The sequence below is a fragment of the Crocodylus siamensis genome, chromosome 5, assembly GCF_052110815.1.
Source record: "Crocodylus siamensis isolate JL-2025a chromosome 5, ASM5211081v1, whole genome shotgun sequence".
NCBI lineage: Eukaryota > Metazoa > Chordata > Crocodylia > Crocodylidae > Crocodylus > Crocodylus siamensis.
In genome coordinates this window covers 133634940-133653103 of record NC_143399.1, presented here as the reverse complement: position 1 = coordinate 133653103, position 18164 = coordinate 133634940, and the positions used below count along the sequence as shown (strand labels likewise).

The 18164-nt window shown below is 41.5% G+C and overlaps 1 protein-coding gene and 1 long non-coding RNA gene across 2 annotated transcripts in view; one reads left to right on the top strand and one right to left on the bottom strand.

Annotated features, from left to right (window-relative positions):
- NPHP3 (nephrocystin 3) overlaps window positions 1–4897 on the bottom strand; it is a 41321-nt gene extending 36424 nt beyond the window's left edge. The window contains exons 1-3 of the mRNA XM_090046377.1: window positions 4275–4897; window positions 2447–2572; window positions 1094–1244 (exon numbers count right to left, since the gene is read on the bottom strand). Of these exons, the coding sequence (XP_089902503.1) occupies window positions 1094–1244; window positions 2447–2572; window positions 4275–4625 (628 nt within the window). The 5' untranslated portion in view covers window positions 4626–4897. The remainder of the gene's footprint in view (window positions 1–1093; window positions 1245–2446; window positions 2573–4274) is intronic.
- Window positions 4898–5097: 200 nt separating this feature from the next.
- Window positions 5098–18164, top strand: part of LOC149864616 (uncharacterized) — a 57902-nt gene continuing 44835 nt past the window's right edge. The window contains exons 1-2 of the long non-coding RNA XR_016442577.1: window positions 5098–5460; window positions 8680–8824. This is a non-coding gene — a long non-coding RNA (uncharacterized LOC149864616). The remainder of the gene's footprint in view (window positions 5461–8679; window positions 8825–18164) is intronic.

The window sequence follows — 18164 nt, the reverse complement described above, 5'->3', positions numbered from 1 at the left end:
TCCCCACCGCTACGCTGGGTTATGCTTTGTAGCTCTATACACACCTCCTGTGTCATTAGGGCCTACAGCTTTGCTCCCTGTAAATTAGTGCTTATCAACCAGGGTATTGGGGTAAGATCCTTTGAAGAGATCCCCTGAAGGGTGCTGGAGGACATGTAAGGAGATAAACAAGAGGTGAGGAGATAGGCCACAAAGGCAGGCTCAGGCTTCAGGTTTGAGGAGATAAGCAGATAAGGGCAAGCTCAGGCTTTACCTGCCTCCCTGCCGCCATTGCCTGCCTCACCCCCTGCCCCCCACCCCATGCAAGGAGGTAAGCACTGTAATAAATACATTAGTTTTTTAAATGAGGTGCCACTCAGTTCAGAAAGTTATGAATGGGTGCACTGAGCCCAACAAGGGGTGTCTTGAGTCTAAAAAGGCTGACAACCACTGCTCTCAATACTGTTTCATAAAGGGAGCCTTTCTGATGGTCCCTAGTAATGAAATAGCTACGGTTGTAATTTACAATATTACAGCCATTCAGGTTGCTCCCCTTACATCCCAATTTGGAAAATGATGTTCCACCTACCTAAGATTCATTCGAATTCCAGCTTGTTTACTCTTGGCCCTGATGTGTTATCTACAGTCACTGTGATAAACTGAAACAGGAGGTCTAAACTGTGGGAAGGATATAAGATGACTAGAAACTCAAAATAAAAAATGAGAAACAGAAAGACTTGAAGAGGGTTAAAACTTGCTATATCTATTTCAAGTATGAGTCACTATAAATACTCCTGAAATTAGGACTTCCATTCACTTGAAAAAAAAACAGACAGAAAGAGCATCTGTGTCTGTGTTCAAGTGAATGGAAGCCTCCAAGTGTTTCTGCTTCTCCTTTCTTTTTATTTTGTGTTTCTAGTCATCCAATTTATCATAGCATAATATTTATAAAAATATATAATGGATGAAAAGAGTTTACAAGGTTAAATATGTTCTTGCTTGTAAAACCTGTATTATAAACATCCACAGTCTATATTTCTTCTTTTTTATACTTTCTGGAAATTAATCAAAGATTTTTTGTTCAGTTTCTGAAAGCAGCATGTAGAACTTTTACCTGTGACTTCTGTGCAATTGTCATCTGAATCAGACTCTTCGGGATCACACACTTGGATCCCTTGGGCTTGTAGTCTCTGAAGTTTGGCTTCTAGCTCTCGTTTAGCTCTCAGCAAATCCTGAATTTCATTTTCCTTAGTTTCTCTAAAAATCTATAAAAAGAAAATGTTTGAAGTTTTAAGCCAATAGTGCCAACTGTCATGTTTTATCATGAAACTTGTGAAATTTGATGTCTGACTAAGTTCTTAGATTTACCTATTTCGATTGCATTCAAAATAGATTCTAATACTCAAAATTTCAGGGAAAAGCTTGAAACTGTGACCACAGTGCAAAGCCAAAGTTTCAGTTCTAGGAGACAAACAAAAAGAACTTGGCATTTATTTTTTTTTAATCTCATTATTTTAAGGTCTATATCACGTTTTTAAATAATTGTGAGTTTTAGCGCTGTCCACCACAAACGTAAAATGGAAAGTGACATACATAGTTGTTAACTGATAGTTTCAAGACAGGTGATCTTCTTCAGTCAAGCTACAATTTGTTCTCAAAGCTTCCCTTTCATTCTTAATAGATTTAATATATTACTTTGCTGTGGATTGATATGTTAATTTAAAGTTGTCTAAAATAAGAAGTGAACATGTATTTTGAATGGCCCTGTATATGCAATATTACTATCACAAGCTACAGTTAAAGAGTTAAAACGTTAAAGAGCTAAAAATAAGTTCCCAAAGAAATAAAACACTTCAGGAGCAACAAAGGGAATGCATAGACTTAATTGCAAATAGTTGGAATCAATGACCCAAGAGATACCTGCAAATCCTATGTTCAGAAACAATTTTGGTCTTATTCATCTACCAAGACATCACTTCTGTTGAAGTTGATGATATCAGTAATTCCTAAAACAGTTCAAAGAACTAAATGTACTGTTTGATTTTTTTGCTGGGAACTTCATCAATGACAGGAAGGGAAAACCCAAAGCATCGACCTGGCAACTGATAATCTTTTCAAGTTACCTGGGGGGAAAAATGTTAAGGCTCTTACCTTCATTAACATTTTAGTAAGAAAAAGGAAAATGCCAAGAGTTGTAAAGTTCTTTTAATGAAAACTACAAATGTTAAATAGTGAAAATTACTAAGAAAAATGTTTTTCTTTTAAAAACTGCAAAGGTTTAATCCATCTGTATTTTCTTTGCCCTTCCAGGCATGACGCTAGCAAAGACTAATGTTGAACTAACACAAGTGGCAGGTCTAAGAATATGAAGCAATGATACGTGAAGCAATGATCCTTTTTCACTACCTGAAGTGTTATTTTCCACTAAATCTAAACAATATTCAATGAAAGCCAGCATCTTGTTTACCTTGAATTGTCTCTTGACTTTGTCACGGTCATGTTCAAAAGTAGCAGCTCTTTCCATGGCTTGGTATTTGGCTTCTAAAGCACTTTCTTTCTCTCTAAGTATTTTTTGGTAAGTTTTCTGAAGAGCCTGAAAACATTTAATGTATTAATATCTTGGAGAGGGAAATATCAATGTTACAAAGTTTTAGAGCATTTTTCAGCTGTAAGTTTGAGTAACAAGTTCAGCAGGCTTGTCTCACACAGCCATCCCATACCATCTTTTGACTTCAATGAAGACCTTTGTTTTAGATTTAAAGCAGTGCAGGCCAACCTTTATGGCAGATGTGTTACATATTAAGCCTGAAGCCTTTTACAAGTGCCACTCCAATCCCCTTCCCCTGCCTGAGCTGCTGCTCTGCTTACTGCTTCTTTCCCTTTCCAATTTGCTGATTTGCTTTCTGCATCCTGCCCTACCTGCCACTGTGCTGCCTGTTCCCTTCCTGATCTGCTTTATGCCACAGAGAGGCTGTCTAGGCCACTTGTGCCACCCATGCCACAGATTGGCCACCCTGCTTTAAACCCAACCCAACCAGTACAACAATGCAATGTGCTCCTCCAGTGAATGAGAAACAGAATGTCCTGACAAACAGAATCCCAGTCCTTACAATGAGTCCTTTGTGAACAGAGTCCCTACATCCCAAAGAAAGCCCCGCTAACTTCATTTTGATTTTGGTGGGACTTTCCCAGGCACACACATTTGCTAACGTGAAGTTCACTGCAGATTGTGGTGGTCTAAGAAAAAAGCAGACAGAACTGAACCTAATCCAAAGGCAATTCTGAATGTTATTTCTGTTAAGCAACCAGAGAGTTGGTAGAAGAACTGAGCAAGCCAGCCTGATTCTCCAGAAGATGGTTTGGAAGAGGCAGAGATATAAAATAGTGATGCTCAACCTTGTTGGGTGGCAGGCTGGATGGGAATTCCCAATCCCTCCACAGGCTCAGAGCCAATGGACCCAATCTGGGACTCGGGGTAGGCTTGGTCTGGCCCCAATCCAGCTGTGCAAGGGAAGGGAGCTTGCCCAGGCCCAACCTGGCCCCATTAGGGAAGAGGGCATGACCTGGCTCTGATCTAGCCCCACAGGAGGAAGAGGCATACCTAATCCTGTGTCAGGGAGGGGGTATGGCATAGCCCCAACCTGGCCAGGCAGAAGAAAGTGGGTGTACCTTGGCCCACTTTAATCTGGAAGAAGGGGCACGGGGAAGGACAAGGGGGCATGGGCTGGCCCCAAACCAGCTACCAGGGGAGAAGAGTGCATAGCCCTGCCCCAGCCTGGCTGCACAGAGGAATGGATGTGTGGGCCAGCCCTGATCTGGCCATGGAGAGGGAGACTCATGGCCCAGCTCTGATCCACCTCATGGATGTTGAGATTTTGGTAGCAGGGAACAGTGGCAGTACTGCCACCGCTCCCCCGCCACCAAATCTCTTGACCACGGGAAGCCCCACTGGCCAGGTTCCAAGGGTCCACAGGCTGCATTTGGCCCACGGGACAGAGGTCGAGCACCCCGGTATGGACTGGTTTTGGGTACTGGACTCTTAAGTAAGGCTTCACTTGGCTTTCAACTCCCAATTTCAGAAGCAATGAAGTGCTTGGACGTTTACTTGCTGCACAACTTTGGCCGCAACCCTTCTTGTCCGTGCCTCAGCTTCCCCCAATGGAAAGTGGGAAAACCCATCTTTCCAACGCAACTGAGGACTGAAGACGAACTGTCACGTCCAGCCAAGGCAGCGGTCAACACGATTATTGGTCTCTCTGCTGCTGGGGGCTGGGACAGCGCCGTGACCGGTTTACCTGGAGCTCTGCCCGGAGCCGCTTGTTCTCCCTGTCCAGCTTGGCTTCCTTTTTCACCATGGAGGCCACCTCGTTGCTCTTGCTGACGCGGAAGATCTCATACTCTTTCTTCAGGCGCTCGTACTCAGCTGCACACTCTAGCTCCTGCACCGAGGCCGTGGATTTGAAGCTGGCCCCGATGAGGCCCCCGGGCCGTGATGCGCCCACCCGGCGTAAAGAGCTGCGCAGCAGGCGGGCTTTGGGCTTCACCTCCACTGGGATTTCGCAGGCCTCGCCGCCACCACCGTAGGTGTCCTCGATCACCTCCCCGGCACCACCCGCTGGGCTCACCAGGGACGAGGCCGTCCCCATGGCTGGAGGGGAGCGTGGCCCTCACGCCTGCTGCCCCCCGGCATAGGACTGGCAGCTGGGAGGGTGGAGGGACTCACTCAGTGGCTGGCCCAGAGCAGGGGCACCAAGACCCCTCTGGCTTTGCAGGACACCCTGGGGGCGCTGCTGAGGCGGGCACCACAGCTACCTTCCCACCTCCTGGGCAGCATGGGGCTGCCCCGACTCCGCAGCCTGAAGGGCCAGCGAGCGGCGCGGGGCGGCACCGGCGGACGAGGGAGGAAGGAAGGAGTGAGCCACGTGGGCCGCCTCCCGCCCGCCCGGAGGGGCTGCGTCTCCAGCCCCCGCCCCGCCCCGCCCCGCCCCGCGCTGCGCTGCCCCGCGCTCTGAGGGAGCTGGGCTGAGGGCTCGGGGGAAGCAGAGCTGCAGGGAGGGGGGCGGGAAAAAGCGGCTTTGCGAGCCAGGGGGAGCTGCTAAGCGGCGACTGAAGCAGTAGGGAGCGTGGAGAGACAGCAGCGGGGTGAGGGGAGAGCAAGGGAGCAGGTTAGCCGGGCTCGTTTGGTCAGGGGCAATTCCGCCTCGAGCTAGAGCAGACGCTGTGAGGTCCGATTCCAGCACTGCTTTCCTCTGAAAGGAAAGGGGGCACGCCTGGAAAGGTTACGGTTCTTGCTAAAAAAAGAAACGCAGCACTGTTTTGGTGTGGAGAAGAGAGATATTCCTGTTTTCTGGCCCTTCAGCGTTGGCTGGGAACAAGTGGTCGCTGCTTTTTGCAGCACCAGCCCAGCTGCCTGTCTGCTGAGCCAGTTCTGCTCCTCCAGCAAAATATTTGCGGTGGTTTTTTGCCAGTCGTCGGGCCACGGTTAGTCCTCAAATGACTCACGGATTTGGAATTGATTTGGCAGATTTGACTTGGAACAAAACATTTTCTTTAAAAAAAAAAAAAAAGGTGTGTGTGTATATATGTATGTGTGCATATACGTATATGTGTGTGTGTATATGTGTGTTTAATTTGCGGTGTTCCATCCAAATTAGGTCTCTGCCTAGGATTGCTGCCAGCCCTCAAATGCCCAGCATAGTTCTGATTTTGGTTTTTATGGTTATGTCCTTCTCAGACAAGCACTTCCACGCATGAGTTGTCCTGTTTCTGTGGGACTCTCAGGATTGAGGACTTGGGAAGCAGCTCTAGGGCATTGTCCTGGAGTTTTGTAATGGGGTCCCATTCTGTGAGCTTATAAGCCCATTTAGCTGCTGCTGAAGTCAGGGAGAATTGAAGGTACAAAGCATTTCACAAGAGATAAGTACAGCATGTAGTTGGACAGTGGTTCTTAACCTTTTATGGACTCGGCGATAGACCCCGTAATAGACTCAAGGCACCTCTCCATAACTTTTGTGAATTGAGCAGTGCCCCATTCAAAAAACTAATTTATTACAGTGTTTACCTCCTGGCAGAGGAAATGGCCAAGAAGGGACAGAGCATGAGCCTGTGCTTATCTGTGTATTTCCTCACACCTTACCTCCTTACACTGCCACAATCCCCAAAGGACCTTGCAGCTACCCTGGTTGAGAATCACTGTCCTGGGAATAAGCTGTGATATTAGGACATTAAGCACATAGTCTAAATAGGGCTTTCCTACTGGATTTTATTCTCTGTAAACTATCAAATCCATCTCAGCCAGATATGTTTTATTGGGAAGAAGCTGTGTCCCCCTTGAAAGGATTCATCCCCTGACTCTAATGGTTGATAACTTCTTTTCTAAGGAAAATGCATTCTTTATATCTTCTGGGGTTTAAGTTCAATTTGATGAATACACTGCAGTATGTTACTTACCTCTGACTACATCTTTAAAACCTTGTTTAGCTCTCGTACCTAAATGGTTTTTTTGATGAACCAGCCACTGAAACTCACAAGTATGGTAGTTTGCTTCCAAATCTCAAGAGTCCATGATACTGCAAGTGTATGAAAAGGAAAGAAACATACAGCCACATCACTTACCTGGTGTTATGCACCGGTTGTGTGAACTGCAAGTCATCTTAAGAAAGTATAAGATTAAGTATTTTAGAGGGCTCCCCATAATGATTTAAACTTGAACCCCTGTAAAATTACTTCTATTTGAGGAAGATTTGTCTGTTGTGGTACATGGATGAAAAATAAAATAGTTTTATTTCTTTTCATGATTCCTATGAGCTGGCTGCCAAACTGTAGCCAGATTCTACCCTGTGCCTCTGTGAAAAGACCTGGCTGCAAGATCTGTTTCATGTGTGGCCCCATTTTGAAATCACTGTACACCAAGTTGGAGCAGCATCTCAGCCAAGAACATCTCAGCCAAGCAGGGCCTAAATGCCTTCTTATCAGCCTCCAGAATATTCTTCTGTTTTACTGCTTTCTGAGTTCTGGGATTAAGTCAGAGTTCTGGTGCTGCTTGTGGTTGTACTGCATTCTTTTCATGATCTCTGTTATGCAAACCATGGCGTTCTTTACACGCAGTTTCAGTCATTACTTTTAGACCTAGAATTAAAAAAAGTGTGCTGCACTAGAAGGGTCTCGACCAGCTGCTAATAATCCATTGACAGTTCTTATGCTGCCTCTGGATGTATTACAGGAATTTTATGAAGAGAGAGCATTTACAAGCTTTCCTGAACAAGAAAATTATGTTGCCTCCCTGTTGTTTCATGGACTGAATTTCCTGATGATTAGAGATTTTAGATTAGCCTACAACAAAATTTGTAATTTGTAGTGAAGATTGTTTTAAATCACCCTTTAGTTTAATTAGAAGGGCATCCAACTGTTCATATTTTTGCACATCTGTGGGAAACAGAGCCTCAGGAAATGTAAAGACTTACTGTCTTAACTTTCGAAGATTGAGTGACCCAGATCAAATCACTTTGAGTTCTTCAAAATGGACTTGTCTTATATTTTTGTTGTGTTCTTGTCAGACTTCAGCAGGAGCAACCCAACTCCCAGTTCTTTCAGGAGTAAAGCAGTAGGTGTTTGTAATGCCATTCACATACCAGTGCATGTTAGAATCTTTGAGCTGCTTTATGTTTTAGCAGTTTAATTTACAATGCACTTTACTGAGCTCTCTGGTACAATTCATGTGCCAGTTATTGTTTTAGTAGAAACAGGACCTGTATTTGTAAGGCCTTTTCACAGCTGCTATTCCAGCCTTTGTCTGTCAATAAAAGGCCCCAGAACGCATCATCCTTTCCTATCCTGATTATTATTTACTACTTGTATTTCCTAATAACTCTACCCATGTTATAGTTACCACACTACCTCTGCGCTGTGAAGGGTTTTATGTGGGGCTTCCATTGGGTGAGTTTCATTCTAAAGGGGCATATCTATACATGCTATTATATTAGTATATAGCAATAAACTCTGGTGCATATCACACTGGAGTTAATTGCTCCCATTCACCCCATTTGAATGTGTGGCTGGGACTGCAGCACATTGAGCTAGTTCAGAGCAGCCCTGGCTGGCAGAGGGCCCAGGGGTTCAGCAAGCAGCTGTGCACTGAAGCAACCTCGTGCCCCAGCCAGTTGCATCAGTATCTACACATGTGCTGTTGTGGAGTGAAAAACAAGTACTAGTGTGCTGCGGAGTTAGTTTCCTGCAGTGTAGGAATCCTATAGTTTCCTACGGTTGCACGTGTAGATGTGAAACATTTACTGTGGAGTTAATTAGTGTACTCTGCAGTAAACATCTCATGTAGACACACCCAAAGAGTAGTATTTGGATCTACAGACTTTAAGAATGTCATCATGTTACTGCAGAGCACAATAAATAAAAATCAGTGGAGATAGAGTAGGGCCAAGTGAATCTTTATTATAGCTATTCTGAGTTGAATTCATATCTAGCAGGTCAATTTTCTAAGTAGCTTATCTCCTTGAAAAAAATAAAACTGTTTGCATTGTTACTCATAAAAAAATCTGCTAGTCTACATTTGACATCTCGTCATTTATTTTATCTCTATAATGATATTGCTTCTGTCATTAGTATGTATCCTAATATTTTTTAAATATATTTGAGATGTCTGTCTTGCTATTTAAGTGTTCTTACTCTTTGTCTGTTTCATTTTAGGAAATATTATTGACCATGTGTAAACAAAATCTACAGACGTGAAACTGTCCCCTAGAGATAACTGGAGCCTCAAAAACTATAGCACTACCTGAAGATTTTTGCAGATCTCTTCTGTGCAGCTTTTTATTATCTGCGGAAAATGAAGGTAACTGTATAGCTCTGTTTGCAGAATTGCTTTGCCTCTCACGTACATTACTGTGCTGGTTTATCACCACAGCTCAAAATTAGCAGATGTTCATTTTATATAAGAACACACATAGTTTATGGCTACATACGTATTCTAGTATAATTTAGTATAAATTTGTGTAATTTTTTATAAATAGGTACAGGAAATAGCCAAAATATTGGCTTCTGGAGTGAGCCTTTCAGACTGTAGGTTACCACATTCTGCATGTTAAAATAAGAGTTTTACAATGATTAGCATAAGTGATCATCTTGAAAGCAGAAGATGCTTTAAATGGAAAACAAGCAGCACAAATCTATTTTTTCTCCTTTTTAAATTCCATCTTTGCAATACTTGTTTCTGTCAATATCTACTGTAGACAAAGGCAGAGCACTAGAAAGGCTTTCATATATCAGCTGTACTGAATTAAAATCAAACAGTTTTTTATTATTCAAAAATCTGCATCTAAGTACAGGTTTCGTCACTTGATGAAGAATTATGGTGTTTTTAAAATTAGTAGTGTGGTGATTTTAAAAGATTGTTATTTTTATCCTTTAATATATATGATTCATTCGCACTCTTTTTAGTGGCTATGAAGACTATACTATGAAGGATAACCTGCTATGATGATGTTCCATATTAACTTTCTTGTAATGTCTAGTATTTAAATCCAAGTAGTGAGTTGACGCCTCAATAGGCAAATGATAAAACAAGTGGTAGCTTAACTGAATTATTTTGATTAATTTCATAGTCTTTTGAAAAATAACACCAAATCTGGAATTTGGTATGGAAAGAGCTGGGTCGCCAGTTAATCAACATTTAACCTTTGTATAATATAAAGACTTATTCAAAGCTCAAAGACCATGACAGTCTTTCAGTTAACTTCAACAGTTCAGGCCCTTAAGTTCATGTCCATACTATTGAAACTGGTACACAAAATAAAAATAGCTCAGAAATTGAACACCAGTCATTCTAGTTAGGCTAGACGCAAATGGGTTTACCTTTCAGAGCAAGGCCTTTATCTAAACTTGTGAATCTTAGGCAGGGTGCTGCCAGATCCTTTCAAGGGAGGTGTGAGGAGACAAGCAGATAAGGACAAGTTCAGCAGAGGGGCTGATCACCTACCTGTACTACCAGGCTTCTCTCCAAGGAGATAAGCACTGTAATATATAAATCAGTTTGTGAAACTGGGTGCCGCTCAATTCACAAAAATTATGGAGGGTTGCCTCAAGTCCTGTGAAGGGTTTCTTGAGTCCAGAACAGTTGAGAACTACTGACCTAAGCTCTTTACAAAATAAGCTATTTTTTGTTTGTTTGTATCTGAAAATTACAGTTCCCTGGGTGTTGAGTGTCCTGGTCAGTAAAACTTGTCCTGATAATCAAGGCTGTGTACACTACTGAGTGAAAAATAGCTTCCCTTTTCCACTGCACATTCATTTCTGGTAATTTAAAAGTCTCACATGTTATTACAAAAATAATTATGCAACTCTAAAAGATTATCAGAAGTACAGAGAAATCTTATTTAAGGAATACATTGAAGCTTGAAAAAAATGTGTTGAATATTGCATCTCATCTCTGATGCTCATTTATTATTACTGGCATGCTTTATGACAGTATACTCCATTTTAACTGATTTTTTTGGTATTAAAATAATGTCATGAATAAGTAGCTAATTATAAATGAGTACAACATATCTTTAGGACATAAAACATTATAAAGCCTTAGAGTGCATTCTATTTTCTATGTTCTAACTTTATTATAGCGTATTAAGCTGAGCCTAGCACGGATGTATCCAGATTCCATTTCTTCAGAAACTTGAAAAGAATTGGGAGTAGAATTGATGGAAATTGTAATGAGGAAGAAGACATTCACTTTTAAAAGTTCCTGTAACTTTAAATTTTGTAACTCTTCAACACTAGAGGGCAGGAAGACCTTGAGAAAAGACTGGGAATGTGCAGATGAGTGGCAAAAATAGGATGGAGAATCCTATATACAAACACCAGTATCATGGCTAAAGCGCATGTGCTCCAGACACAGAGCTGGGGAATGGCAGGGCACAAAAATAACACTTGTTTCACCTCTGGCCCAGGCACCAGTACCACTACCAGCAGTACAGCCACTGGTGCTGCCCCGTGCGCTGCTCCTGTTACTGCACAGAAGTGCCCAAGTATACCTCTGACAAAGACAATGAGAATTTTAAAAAATCAACATTTTCAATTATAAGGACACCATCAGGAATGAAAATGACAACAGCATAACTAGATTGTTCTGAAAGATGTTTGGAGTCCTTATATTTAGCATAGAGTTGCATAAATACTTTTATATAATGCCTTCCACATCAGTCATGGCTAAAACTATTTGAAAAGGACAGTCAGTAACCTATAGATAGGAAAGTCTAAACCATAGTTCCAGTGAACTCACCAACAATTTTGCCACTGACTTATGGAGGACCAAACCTTAAACCCAAATGCTTTGCAACATGAAACTACTGTCAAGTTTTTGTTGTGGTTCATTTTTTTTTCCATTTAAGAATTAATGCTTAGAAGGTATTTTGTTTTTTATCTTTAATTCGTAAAAAAAGTATCAAAAACCATACCAAGCCACTCCTTCCTTCTGTCTACTGTCTCTGCAAATTCAACCTTAATTACATGAGGGTGACCAGGCTGAAACAAAAGTACCCAAGAAATGTTTTACATAGTGAAGTTCAGAAAAATGAGACTGATAATTAGACCCAAATTCACCTTGACAGCTGCAAGGTGTCAGAATGAGATAGACTCTTAAGTCTATGTATCAAATGACTCGGTGATACAACTCCATAAAATGTTGGCCAGATGACTCATTGTCAGTCTGAATTGGGTTTTGAGTGACAATTCAACAATGAGGTAGAATCCAGGCAAGAGATCAAACACGTCAACTTCTGCTTCAATAAGGATGCATCCTCACTGAACTGAAAAGGATACCTCAGGCTTTCATTGGTGTTGTGGTCACTTCTTCCTCATACTTCTGTCTATTTCATGTGGTCACATGACCTAGAGGCTACTTTCTTATGCACTGCTTTTCTGAATTACTGAATTTAATTGTGGATTGGAGTTAGTGGTTTAAGGAAGCTCTTGAAAGTTAAAATTACGTAGCTCTTTTCTAACTGACACTTACCACTGATATGACATTGGGCAAGAATCTTATGCCTGATTTTTAAAAAAAGTCTACTAAATTTTGTACACATCAGTTTTTGAATATTTAAGTTGAAAAATATAGGGTCTGAGTTTTCAGAGCTGTTGAATACTCACAATTTTTATTTTCCTTCCCAATATCAAGTTGTCTTATACCATGTATACTATTTTGATGTCTCAGTTGACATTTTCTATTATTTTCTGCTATCTCTTTGCTTAGTGTAACAGAAATCCCTCACTTCCAAATGATTAATGCACTTTTGTATTATTTTTCTGTATGCTGATGGTAGAGTGTATTTTATGCTGACTTCTCTTCATAATAGTTTTTGAAGGATCTTTTAAACCTTTGCACTTCTAATGCAAAAGCAGATAAGCACCTCTCAGCCTCTTTTTTTACCAGTCACTGGAGTGGATGTAGTAGTTCTTCGCCTCCATAGTGTCAAGGGTCGTAGAAATGTGTTTAAGTCAATTTGAGATCCTTGTATGAAAGCTTTGATACAAATGTGAAGTAGTATTCCTCTTTTCATATGGGGATGGCTTCAAATAAAAGATTTTCTTGCACCCCTAGTCTCAAATAGAAAATATGATCATGAGAGAAACACATTGACATATTGCAGATAAGAGAAATAATGAAAAGTCATTTTCCCCTCTGTAGTATTAAATAAAAAGTATTTGCCTAAAATTGGTCACTCTGTACCCACCTAATTTCTAATTAAGTGGCATTTTGATGGCTAAATCCATGAGAGCTGTTCACAAAACAGTGATAGTGCTCTGGCTAAGGAGAAGAAGGGCAGGGCCAACACTGCTTGGTTGGAACAGACAGCCAAGCCCAGGGCTGCAGAGCATGCTGGGATTCTGGGGGACTGATTTAATTTAAACCAGGAAGGGGTCTGGGACAGAAGTTCCATAAACTGGTTTGACCTCAGTCAGTGAAGTCTGATACTACATGTGCCAGGTGAATGTAACCGGCACTTGAGGCCTCAGTGCTGGAGGTGGGTCTGCCTCCTACTTGCCTGCCATGACTTGATAGATTTAAGAAAGGAATGGGGTGTTCCTCAGAAGATTGGATATCTTTCCAGCCTCAGGTTGGCTAGGTGCGATAGTAAGTGACTTGGGGCCCTACCTCCCCTACACCCCATCCACTTGCCAACTGAAGTACAGTCACAACACTGGCCCAAGCTTGGCTGTCACACAGTATGGATTCCATCCATACCCCCTTAGGGGTTAAATTGACCCTCTCCCCTGCCAGGGTGATGTCCAACAGCATTGGCCAAGTTATTCTGCTGTGACTGTATCCCTTTAAAGGGGAAAGGTGGTTGTTACTGGCTCTCCCCACCAAATTTCTTTGGGTCCTGCCAGGATACTTCGTCTCGAGTTGACCCTATCTCAGTGTATGTCAAAATCTTCGAAGTAAATACAGACGATAACTCAAAGCTACCCTGGCCTCTGACATAGTGACACTCAGCACCTGGGACTCACATGGCCAGCATGGCACCATGCAGGCTCACTCCCAAGGTGGGTCCCACCAGTTGGATCCTCAGGCTCTGTTGCTGGTGCTCAACGGGGAGATGCTCCTGGCTCTCCCTGTGCCTGCTCATGCAGCTTCCCCAGCATCTTCTGCAGCTTCTGCTGGGTCTGTAGGGACGCTCCCTGCAGCATGTCCTGCCTCCACTGCTGGTGTCTGGGACTTACCAGCTTCCCAGATGCCTTTTTTATTATGTCTTTGGAGGCGCGCTCTCCTACATGCAGGAATAGCATGCTTTTAAAATGTGCTGGAAATGCCACGCGCATCTTGGCGTCTCAGGCTTGGGTTGCTGCAGGGAAGGTGAGTAGCCCTTCAGCCCAAACTGGGCTAAGTTTCCCCTTCAATCAGGGTTCATTGCGGGGGAGTCCCGTCCCGTCTCCCCTCCCCCCCGCGCACACACACACACACTCCTGGGACCTTGGGGAGCCAAGTAGCTGAGTGCAGCAACGCTGCATTCAACCAGGTTTTGGCCTTTTGAAACTGGCTTATGTGCACCAAACTTCTGTTCTGTTATAGGTTTAAACCAGTTTCTGATCACTTAAACAGGTTTATGTGTAACTTCTGGCCCTAGCCTCTGTCATCCAACCCTGATCTGTGTTGTCTGAGAGTTCTTAGCACAGACTGTGACAACCTGAAACTGGTGACAGTTTGGTTCATCTTCAGCCCCCTCAGAAAAAGACTTCACCATACGTTAGCATGTGGTTTATGTAATTACTCTTTGTACACTGTGTATCTTGAAAAGTGCTGCGTACTGTCAGGTCCCGCCTTGGAGAGCCAGGTCCTTTTTGTTTATCGTCAAATTGATATCAATTTATTTTACTCTTTCCTTAATGACTTTAGATTTCAAATCATAGTTACCTGCTTTAGTTGTTTGTTTTTTATTCAGTTGAATGAGATATAGTTTTAAGCAAGTAACTCAAACGGAGGATGGAGGGGAGACTAAAATGTAGTAGCATAACAAAGTGTGGCGGGGAGGGTGAAAAAACAGAAACGACTCTGCCACTGTGCTGCCAGCAATACAGCTAGTGATGCTGCTCCATCAGTACCAACAGTGATTAGGTGTCATGTTATGCCTCTGCTCAAATGTATGAAAAATCAATCTCAAATATTTGCAGGGGTAGGAGGAGGAAGGAGGTTACATACTGGCAGAAAGAATTTTGTGGTTTCTTGCTCTAAGGTGTATTAATTCTGCACACAAGACCTGTACCTGACTGTTGAGCAGTGCAAAATTGAGCTCCAAATTATTGTTCCTGCATGGCATATTTAGTGAGTAACTTCATATAGCTTTCTGGCAAAAAACCTTAATTTTTTTTTTAGCAGTTTGCCTTTCATAGTATCAAATCTCATACATGGCTTGCACCATGAAATGTGCATTGAAACTGAATGATGTTCTTTTTATAAGTGCCACAGATTCTGTGTTTCTTTGAGCTATAACAGGCTGGTATGGAGACAAATAAAACAACTATCATGGAATATGAATAGCTGGAAAACAATAGTGCTAAATAAATTCTTGGTATACACATATGGCATTTTGAAAATGTTACTCTCATGACTCTAAAAGATTGTGGTCATGTAGATATTAAATTATGTTACAAATGTTATTTAAATATACATTAAATCTCTGTTGTGCATTTCTGAAATTAGAACAGTGTGGGAATAATAATGGCAAAAGGTCTAACTAATTTTTCTCTGAAACATGTGAGGTATGCCATTGCGTTAACTCTACTGGGAGAACTTTAGATTGAAGGTATAAAGGTCTGTGATTACATTCCAGGTTCATGCCACAACTCATTTTACTTCAGGAATTTTGTAGCAATGAACTGTGACCAAAAAAGAATGGGAGAAAAAAAGACTAGTGTGTAAGTACTGCAGTGAAGCATTCAACAGAAATGTGCACTTGAAGTTTTTCTCACAGTACCATAAATGTAATTTGGAACAGATTCCGTCTATGGGTATGTTTACTGATTGTAAGTATGTAAAAAGGTATTTGCATGTCAATGGAAACATAATATTTTTATTAGATGAGTATATAATAGATCCTCTTGTATATCTCATATACAGTTTTTAATGAGAACCAGAATTATGACCTTTTGAGCCTCTGGAGCTGTGGTATTAGTGAACTCCTCCAAAACTTCAAGTTGTGCCAGACCTTGTCAGTATGCACAGAATTACAGTCCTTAAGGAGCATTTATTAGAAGAAAATAAGTTACTAACTCAAGCTGGTCTATAGACAGCTTAAGTCCCAGCTTTGTCTGTCTTGTTTTCATGGGCCACACTTTATCTGGAACTCAGCAGGGCATATAGAAATATTTAATGGCTGTGTATGGAAGATATTACAGGCTTAATGCCTTCCAGGGACACAGAGGAAAATGCATGATGACCAAATCTTGCTATACTTTTGAAAAGTATTGCTTGTTAAAACTACTTAGTCTCTCTCAGTTCTTCTCCCAAAACCCTTCCCTGATGGTTTTTTCTGATTTATATAGAGTCTGTCCCAAATCTCCATTAAAGACGGAGACTGATAATTGATTAGTTCATTATTCACCATGGGATACCATTCAACAAGTTATCCCAGGACACTTTACAAGGTAAAACCAAGAGAAACCTGACTTGAAGTGATGTTTGAGTATTTAGTTCTATTCCCAGTAACTACTTGTTTCCTGTCTTTGATTATCATTTCCTTGCTCCCATCATCCTCCCATTCTTCCAACAGGATCAAAGCCAGCAGCAACCTATTCTCTTTCTTTTTATCCAGGTCTAGGAGCTGCAATGCTAAATTTTCACTCCCCAAGTCACTAATCAACACTCTCTCTCTGACTACTGTCTATGATTCATTTTATTGCCTCAGTCATAACTCAGTTCTTGGCTCCTTTTTGTTTAATTCTTTGCGGAAAAACAGCTGGTATAGGGTGTGGTTGGTGGGGGCAGGAGCAGAAAAGGATGAGACACAGCTGTTGGCTGAGGTTCAACATCCATAAAAGCTGCTTCTAATAACTCGAAGACTAAAGTGCTCCTTTATAATCTCCTCATTATTCTTTCTCAGGTAGGAAAGTGGTCACAGTTACTTCAAATCACAGTGAAATAAAAAAGGAGGACCCTTGGGATGAGGGTACAACCTTTACCACCTATTACTTCAGTACAGCATAAGGCTATCCAATCATGAGAGCTTGGAACTTCTTTATACAAAAGCTTCCATGTTGTACAATGGAAAGCAGAAGGCTACAGTTCGAGGAGAAAGATAACTCCTCAGATGCTAGAGTGTTCACTAACAGAAACAAAGCATACAAAATCATTCTCAATTTCCTCCCTTGATCCTTTATTTAAAAAATAGACTTGTTTGACTTCAACACTAAAATCTGCCACAGAAATGCTTTTTCAACTTATTTATAAACTGAGAATTGTCACCGTATTACTAAGGTAAGCAAAGACATAAAATGCATAGTTCCTACCTGTCAAAAACTGCACAGCCTTTAAATCTGAAGGAATATTTCTTCATTGCATTTTCAAAACATTTTTTCTGAAAGTCTTTGTTGCAAGGAAATCAGTATTAGAATTGGAAACCAACCTGGCTTAAATATGTTAAACACGTGAACTTGAGCTCATTTTTCACTGGAATTAATGTTGAGCAGCATCATTTAAATGACCTTTATTGGGTACACAGTGTTGTACTCTTTTGACAAAGCCTTTCTATTTACATGGCTTACTTTAAATTAAGTAAGATGTCAGAATAAATAGAACAGGAAAGAAATGCTTTCTTATTTCCTTACATATATAAAACCTAGTCATGTTATTTATGTATATCTTGTAAGGTATTCTGGGGAGATTGCATGGCTCTTATGAGATGTTCTTATTTTGAAAATTAATCTGCACAGAAAAGAATTCTAGAGTAAGTGAGGTGTAGTACTTGTTCTCTCTGCTCTAGTGATATTTTAACTGATTATAAAAAATGCTAGCTCTATTTAACCCTGTCGGTGTAAAATATCAAATAAATATTGGGGACCGGGTTGTGTCTGGGCCTCATGTTGGTAGGCAGTGGAACTAGGCAAGCTAAACTAAGCCTTTCTTCACCCTGCCTCTTTAACCACCTGTGTGTGTCAGACACAACTGCAGAAGCTGTGCTTCAGGGAAAAAGACTGTTTCCTCCATGCTTCTCAAGTGGTGCTCAGGAAGTCAGGCTACTGTGTCCCCATTGCATTCTAGTTATAGAGTGCTGATAATACCACAGAAGGAGTCACTTGTTCTCTTTGAAGGTATATTGCAGCAAATGGGTTCCCCCTGTTGCACAGGTTAGTATGGCTTCATTCTATCCCTAACAGGAGTTTAATCTTCATAGCACATTCTACCTCCTGAATATTGAAAATATTGTGTTATTTATTTATAATCTGTGCATCAGCTAGAATACTTTGCAGAAGGATGTGAAGACTGTAACAGTGTAAATCAGGAGCGGGCAATTATTTTGACTGGAGGGCTGCTTAATGAGTTTTAGTGAGCAGTCAAGGGCTGTGAGGGTAACCTGCCCCTAGACAGGTGCCTCACCTCTTGGTCACCATCTTGGGACCAGAAGTTCCACACCTAACCCCTGACCTTTGCTAGAGGAAGTCCCTCTACTTGCCCTGGAAGTACTCCT